Source organism: Sinocyclocheilus rhinocerous, unplaced genomic scaffold, assembly GCF_001515625.1.
Source record: "Sinocyclocheilus rhinocerous isolate Xijiao unplaced genomic scaffold, SAMN03320098_v1.1 scaffold552, whole genome shotgun sequence".
Classification (NCBI taxonomy): Eukaryota; Metazoa; Chordata; class Actinopteri; order Cypriniformes; family Cyprinidae; genus Sinocyclocheilus; species Sinocyclocheilus rhinocerous.
The window spans coordinates 975546-983625 of record NW_015625574.1 but is presented as its reverse complement, the minus strand read 5'-3'; the positions used below and the strand labels follow the sequence as shown (position 1 = coordinate 983625).

At 38.8% G+C, this 8080-nt stretch overlaps 1 protein-coding gene across 1 annotated transcript in view; it reads right to left on the bottom strand.

The window, feature by feature from the left end:
• Window positions 1-8080, bottom strand: part of LOC107751313 (glutamate--cysteine ligase catalytic subunit-like) — a 26410-nt gene that overhangs the window by 4930 nt on the left and 13400 nt on the right. The window contains exons 4-12 of the mRNA XM_016566992.1: window positions 6863-6976; window positions 6367-6425; window positions 5012-5148; window positions 4828-4902; window positions 4000-4116; window positions 2155-2293; window positions 1828-1940; window positions 1608-1694; window positions 1440-1544 (exon numbers count right to left, since the gene is read on the bottom strand). Coding sequence (XP_016422478.1) covers window positions 1440-1544; window positions 1608-1694; window positions 1828-1940; window positions 2155-2293; window positions 4000-4116; window positions 4828-4902; window positions 5012-5148; window positions 6367-6425; window positions 6863-6976 — 946 coding nt within the window. The remainder of the gene's footprint in view (window positions 1-1439; window positions 1545-1607; window positions 1695-1827; window positions 1941-2154; window positions 2294-3999; window positions 4117-4827; window positions 4903-5011; window positions 5149-6366; window positions 6426-6862; window positions 6977-8080) is intronic.

The following is an 8080-nucleotide window of genomic DNA, read 5'->3' as shown; positions in this document are numbered from 1 at the left end:
AGAGGAAGAGTTTAGCCCCTTTCACACATACAGTCTTTACTGGTAAATTACCGGTAAGTTACCATTAATAGATCATGTGTGAACAGGACCTTTTCATTTACCTTTCCGGTAAATTGGTTCTGGCAATCATATAGTTCTTATGGAGATAACATGATTACTTTGAGCTGTTTACAAAGCTCCGCTGCTTTTTAATTAGTTTTTCTATGTAAATATGCGCTAGATGGACATAGCAGCTTTTTGTCGCGCTTCTCCATTCAGCAGGGCTGCGACTCTGCAATTGGATGCGCGTCTTGTGTTTATAAGAGCAAAACATTCTGATTGGCTTGTAATGTTAGTTTGGTTGAGAGTGAAAGCTGTGCTCCTCTCATATCATTGGTAGGCGAACTCTTGGAACATGGTCTTTACTTAATATCCTAATGATTTTTGGCATAAAAGAAAAACTGATATTTTTGACCCATAAAATGTATTTTTGGCTATTGATACAATATACCCCAGCGACTTAAGACTGCTTTTGTGCTCCAGGGTCACTTATGAAAATCAAATCAAACCTGTCCACATTTAGTCCATGTTGTATTTTATAATTACGTGAGTTACATTATATTAGATAAAATTCACATTATACGGTGTGTGCGTATTCTGTGAGTTTTGCGTGTTGTGCTTGAATAAACTGTAGGTGGCCGAGTACTGACGTCTGCTTTGTTAAGCACACATCCAGTCAAGCCGCGTCTGCTTGCATCATTTGGCACACAGACAGACAGCGGGCAGACGGCCGTTTGTTTAATACCTCCATTGGACGGAACTCGACTCTCCATCCGATAACAGGACCTTTTCATTTACCTTTCCGGTAAATTGGTTCTGGCAATCATATAGTTCTTATGGAGATAACATGATTACTTTGAGCTGTTTACAAAGCTCCGCTGCTTTTTAATTAGTTTTTCTATGTAAATATGCGCTAGATGGACATAGCAGCTTTTTGTCGCGCTTCTCCATTCAGCAGGGCTGCGACTCTGCAATTGGATGCGCGTCTTGTGTTTATAAGAGCAAAACATTCTGATTGGCTTGTAATGTTAGTTTGGTTGAGAGTGAAAGCTGTGCTCCTCTCATATCATTGGTAGGCGAACTCTTGGACTCGAAAGTGATAAACAATTTTTTTTAAATGTAGGGTTTTTTTTTTTCGCAGTCAAACGCTGCACGCCGGAGATCCGGCACGGTGCCAGAGAACTTTAAGCCCTGAAAACAAAACACATTGAAGTTGCAAAAAGTTGCATGCAGTGCTTTAATGAACAGAAACACAAATGTCATGCACACACATGTATAATTCGTGGCGGTTGTCTTAGTTTTAAGAATGTCCAGTTTTTTGCCATTTAATATCTTCCCGTTTTTTAGCTGTGTAACGAAGAGTTAAAATAGGTCAAAACACACACAAAGAGTAAACCAACCTTTGACAATGGAATGAGGAAATCCAACTTATAGGATAAGATCACACGGGTGAGGAGAACGATAAACACGACATAAGCTGAGTTTTCAAAATCTGTCAGTTGAACCTGTTAAGAAGAAAAAAAACAAACACAAAAGACATGAGAAACATGAAGCACAAGTCAAATGACTGCATATATGTGACCCTGGAGCACAAAACCAGTCAAAAGGGTCAATTTTTTGAACCTCATTGTCTGCCAGTTGGTTGACTGAAGGTTCTGCAACACGCATGCAATTTTAACCAAAGTGAGTGAAAACTGGTCTAACACTGACATTTCTTTTTTGTTGTTTTTGTTTCTGCTGATCAATTTTCTATTTGCTAGAACAATAAAAATCAGATGTTAACTTCACCTCAAAGTGGTCCGATTCGTTCTCATCATCCAAATTAATCTTCTCCTGGAAGAGCGACAGCGGGTCGCGGATGAAGAGATGCGCAATGTGCTGTGCCAGCAGTCTGTCAATGCCTGCAACAGAGCAGTACAGCGCGCTTGAAAATACTGCACACAGAGCTGACAGGAGGCCTGCTTCAATGATTCTCTACACCGCGTGCGAGCGCAGTGTCGCATCAAAAGCAAACAGAACCCATTATAAGCAACGATGCTGTCTACAGTGGGGTCGCAGCGTCTTTTGACAAGAGGACAAAGACAGTTTGGACGTGTCCAGTGCTTGTTTCTTTACCTGCATCTAGGAGCTGCTTGTTGATATCTTCATTGATGGTCAGCTCAATGTCATTGTATTTCTCACCGCAGCAGGAGAGGTAGCTGTCAATCGAATCATAGCGTGATTTATGGATCCGGAATTTGTTGTTTTTCAGCGGCTGCAGAGACAGAATTCATTTTTAACCATGTCTATGAAACGCACAAGAACATGGGCAGTCGACATGATGTGACAAATGCCATGCAGCGTGACATGCTCAACTTCAAAAACTAGTGATATCCAAACATCCGCTGATTAATCAGCTTGGCCGATATGTTGGTCTATTCTGAGAGCACTGGCCTTGGCTGATAACTCTTGACATCAGAAGTCAGATCTACCGACAGCCTCGTTAATTATTATACACGCATATTTTATTGTCATTTGACAGTAAACATTTGTACTTAAGCTATTTCATTATTTATGATCAAAACTGAGTGCGATGAGGTTTTTCTTTTTCCTTTTACATATTTAAATAACATCAGACATATATGTGACCTTTGCTGGCAAAATGAGTCACAATGAGCAAATTTTCTAAATTTGTATTTTTTATTTTTTTTTACATTCTCAATTAAAAGACCTTCAAAATGATATACGAGTTGTTGGAATCGGACAAAAATGACGAGCTACACAAAGAAAAATCACCTAGCAACATTGCATCTTTTCCTCCAATTCTTTTCTTAACGATCCTTACTAATATTAATAAATCACAATATAGCAATTTTTGTTATTTTTTCTTTATTGTAATAAATAAGAACAGATGTAAAAAAAGAAAAAGAACAAATTAAGAAAGAAACAAGTGTATACTGTATTTTTTTTTTCATTTTACATCTAAACAAAAGCATTAAGTAAAACAAATAACCAAATGTAAAAATCACTTCAGTGTGTTCATTACAAATACATTGATTATTAAAACTACAAAAGCTGTTCAATCAAGAGCAGCGATCTTTTCCTTTATTGTTAGATGATTAATGAGACAGACGGGCTATATATTAAGACCTGTACTGCATGGATCTAATATAATGTTACACTTCCGATGTTTTTTCCAAAAAGTTTCTCAAAGATTATGTTTGCGTGAATACTTAAATACTGTAATTCTGTGTGTGTGTAATTTTATCGGGATGCACGCGTTTTGGATGAGAGTCAGTGCGAGAAGTGAGCGGAGAAAACGTACAAATAAAGATCATTTTAGATGTTTAATTATTATTTGGAGCACTGGGATCACTAGACGAGGGCGTAATGGACTAATTTTTGTGAAAACCTCAAAGTTTTTCAGTTTTTTGCCTGTAGCTCAAAATTTGCCACGTGCACAATCAGACTCATTTTGCCAGCACAGGTCACATATAAAGTGATGGTATAGAAAAAAAAAAAGTTCTCAAAAGCATCAATTAGATGGGATTAGTTTTCTTTTAAAATGATTAACAGAGGCTGTCTGTTACTCCATGTATGATTCACAAGTCTGGGACGACTGATGTCTGTAATCATTACTGAATTGGGAGGATCCATTTATTATCATGCAGCCTATAATTTAAAAATTCTTATATGATTAGTGGAAGGAATCTGAGTCAAAAAACACTGCATTATTTTTTTCAAAATTTGCTCCTTACATTGCGCAAGAAACCCAGCCTAGGTCAATTTTCATTAGCTCTTGTGTCCTTAAGGAAATCTATTTACTTATGAATATGGTCTATGACTTTTATCTTTTTTGTTTGTGTGCAGGTTATGTCGTAACATTTGGCTCTTCGGCCAGTGGAAACACAGGCCAGATCCGAGCAACGGCTCCAGCACCAGCCAAAGCAGAAAAATGTGAAGACGGGATCCCGTTGTCACCTCCAGGCCCCGCTCCTCTGGGGTTCGGTCATCCACAGACGCAGAGATCACACCCCAGCGGCAGTCAATGTCTGATACGAAGCCCCGATAGAACGGCGAGGCAGCGCTGAGAGCCATCTGCACAAACACCAACCGCAATAAAGACAACTTCTGAGTGCAACATCTACAAGCATCTTAAAAGGTTGTGCAACCGATAACCACACAGGAATGTGAAAAAGATGAGGGTGGGTTATATAGTACTTTGTGTGTGGTAAAGATGGTCAATTTTCAACTAAGGTCAAGTTAGAAGACGCCCTTTAAAAGTTTGGGATCTTAAAATGTAATTTGAGTGTTTTTTATTTTCTTGAATGCGGTAGTGTACCACACATCTCCCTCTTACAAGCAATCACATCGTGCATAAAAGCATGTGACCTTTTCCCCACATCTACATACAATTTATTATAAAGCGGATAGTTCCGGTCCTTGATTCTGATTGGTTGAGCCACGCTCGAAGCTGTTGTAAATTACTCTACAAACACACACCTTTGTTTACTTCTGTGTGTTGCTCGGCAACTACTTTGTTGGAACCACAACTGTTTCTAAGGAACTACATTGTTTGGTGGAAGAATACTGTTTTTATTAATACCATTACACTTTATTCCCCTTAGCTGTTATAAATTCACTGTAAACCACGGCTTCTTGGGGCTTATTGCTTAATTTAACAGTATAAACATGCAGTGATTAATTGTCATTTGTTCTGTGAAGCAAAGTTTACTTTCTTTTTTTGGACCCTTTTCACATGGACAGCGTGTTCTGTTGTAAGAATTCCTCTAAGCCGTGTGCTCTTACCACTATGGGACAGAAAGTGGCCAGCTGGTCGTAAAGGTAGCGCGCCTCACTGATGCTGCAGGCCTGGAAGGTCACCTGCAATGATAGCGGCGGACAACATCGGTCTAATGTCAACCAACGTCACTTCAGTGCAAATCAGTGAGAGGCAACAACAGTCAGGTTTCTGGGAGGAAAAGACTTTTACCTGCAGGCAACAGTTTCCCATGCCAAAGCCCATGGCGTCCATGTAGATGTGATCAGGCAGGGCTCCCCGGACAGCTTCTCCATCGTCCTCCGCGAACGTCTCCACGAAAGGAGACGGGGTGTTTTTATCTTTAAAAACTGTTAAGGACATGCAAGTCAAAAGAGAAGCAATTGAAAACATGCAGAAATATAATAAACATCTTGGTTTGGTTTTTAATAATCACATGCACCACAGATTTGACATGTTGCAGAGTGTGCTACTGAGCAATAAAAGCACCTTCTTCCACATAAATCTTTCTCCTAGCTTGCTGCAATATGAACAGCGGCGTTCTCCATGCCATTTGATTTTGCTTTTACGGCATATCACCCACTGTGAAATCTCATTTGACCAAAATCCTGTTCTACAGGAACGGAAAACAGTTTTCAACATTGATAACAATATAGCAGAGTCAAGTCACCTTTATTACTGTAGAGCTTTATACAATACAGATTGTGTCAAAGCTGCTTCACCGTGACTAACAAGAAAATAACAGAATCAAATATGGAGACAGTTCAGATTCTGCTGTAAAGCAGCTTTAAAAAAACAATAGTGTCATTATTTGGCTCAAGTCAGTTTAGATAGGGCTCCATAATGAATCATATTTTAATTGTGATCATGATCTCTGCTTATCTTGATATAGTAAGAATAATGGTCTGCGATACTTGGGCTACCTCCTGGTTAATTATCCTGAAAGCGTCTCATTTTACTTTGGTATTACCTTGCATTGGTAAGTCTCCACAAGCTCTAATGGCTGTGGTTGCCAGATTTCCCCTAATAAAGAGCTTTTTTTTCCCCCCATGAACCAATATATTTTCTGTCCAGTGGTTTACTTAATCTTCCCAACATGGCAACCATGTGCAAAAACACACCTGGCTAGAGTAATGGCTGCTGAAAATTCAGCTTTATCATTAAAAGGAATACATTTTAAAATATATTTCACAATATCAGTGTTTTAGTGCATTTTTGACAAAATAAGAGTAGCCTCGGTGAGCATAAGAGACTTCTTAATGATTCCAAGTTATGACCGCTAGTGTAACTGCACATTATATAAGAGGTTCGCATTTAGAATCTCGTCGTGTCGCACCTGCTTAGCGTACATGAAGAGTTACTGAACTGTATGTTGAGAAAATCTCCAGTGTATCACTGTGTAGTGCTCAAGTTTCTGGGTCATCAATATAAACTCATTCACTCACATTAGGAGTAGATCAAATGAAACCACATACACTGTTCATTTTATTTCCAGAGAAAGACTGACTTTCAACAACAGAAACAGAAGTTAATCATTTACAAAAACAAAAAAAACACAACACACTTACTTGGTACATTTATCACCACCTTCTCACCCCTCCGGTGGCGTATGTTTCTGGTCAGAGTGCTGTAATACATCAACAAACGAGATCTGTTAGTGATGCATTCATTACCTAAAGGATCCATACTTGATTCCATAATATAAACAATTCATGTCTGCAGCACAAACAGTGCAGGTTTGCAGAAATCCTTCACTTACTGTAAATATGAGTGACCACCAACAATTCTACAGATGAGCAGCACTTTGTAAAACGCTCTTGGCTACTGGTATGTGAACGATCATTGTCTGCTGAACTGGGCTCCCCATAATCCCCTTGTAATGCCTCTGAGCTCTAGCTTACGCAAACAACTTCACACTGTTCTGCGTTACACGTCACTTCAAACACTTTCAGCTGCAACGCAAAACCGCCGGACTCACGACGGCCCATTTCAACATGAAATCAGAGAGAGTTCACCTGGATTCAGGAACTGAAACTAATCTGGACAGGTCACATGATCTCTCACCTGAATCTAGGGTGTCTGTTGATGGCCTCATCGGGGAAGAAGAGCGATTTGGACACCCCTTTTTCAACAGGTGTGGGTTTGTATTCTGGCTGAGTGAAGCCCGGGCAGCCTAGCCTAAAACACACAAAACACAAAGAGAAAAACATAACCACGCACTGCAATTCAGAAATGCACACATTTGCATTTAATAGCATGGAAAGACAAATATAAGCCTGCATCTTTTATCAGGGTCAATAAAGTGTTTGGGGTAAAGGGTGAATGTTATCTACACACATACGGCACACCCAAATCACTCAAACAGCCAGGAGTTTTGTGCTTAGAAGCAAATGCTTGAAGTTTTTTCGCAACAATACGCAATGCAAAGACTGCTAAAGCTGTAATAGTTCATATAAATGAAACAAAGTCAAATCAGTCTAGGACTAATAATAGTGTATAAACTTTATTTTAAAATCTTTAGCATGCTGATTTCAATTAACTCTAATGGCACAACATACTTCAAGTGAAATTAAAGAAAGAACGGCTGTGATGATGACGCTTGACTACAACAAAATCTGGCCAAAACAAACAGCTTGTTCACAATTATGCATTTCAAATGTCTTTTTTACCCAGAGCAAAGGACAAAAAATTAACCATGCCATGACTACCATGACTAATTTGGGGGTATATCTTAATCATTTATATAAAAACTTTATCAGATGCAGCCCAAATATTGGTTGGTGTTGTTACATAATATAAAGTATTGTCATGTTTTTGATAACTTGGGTCATGCACTTTTCCCGCAGCAGCTCACTCTGTGTCCTCCACTATTTTTCTGATGTGTTTTGTCCACAGAAATGCAATATTCACTACTGTCAAGTGACTGGTGGAGTATTTTGGAAAATTAAATACTTTATTAAAGTGCAAAAAGCAAGGGTTAAAACAAAAACAAATCCTGAGCCTGAACTTTTTTCCAGGGGTGGGGCGGGGGTCCTTTCTTTAACATTTGAAAGGATACTATGGCAAAGTTATCGCTTTCCTTATTCAAACTGATTTTTTTCATGAATATATGGTTGACCTGAAGAATGAAAGCCATATCATACACTTGGAAAATTATGAGCTATATCACCGCTTATCGACACTAGGGGTGTGACAATACACTTAGCTCACGAGATGAGACAAAATACAGATACTTGGTTCACTAGAACAAGACAATATTTTAATACTATTTTTAAGAAATTT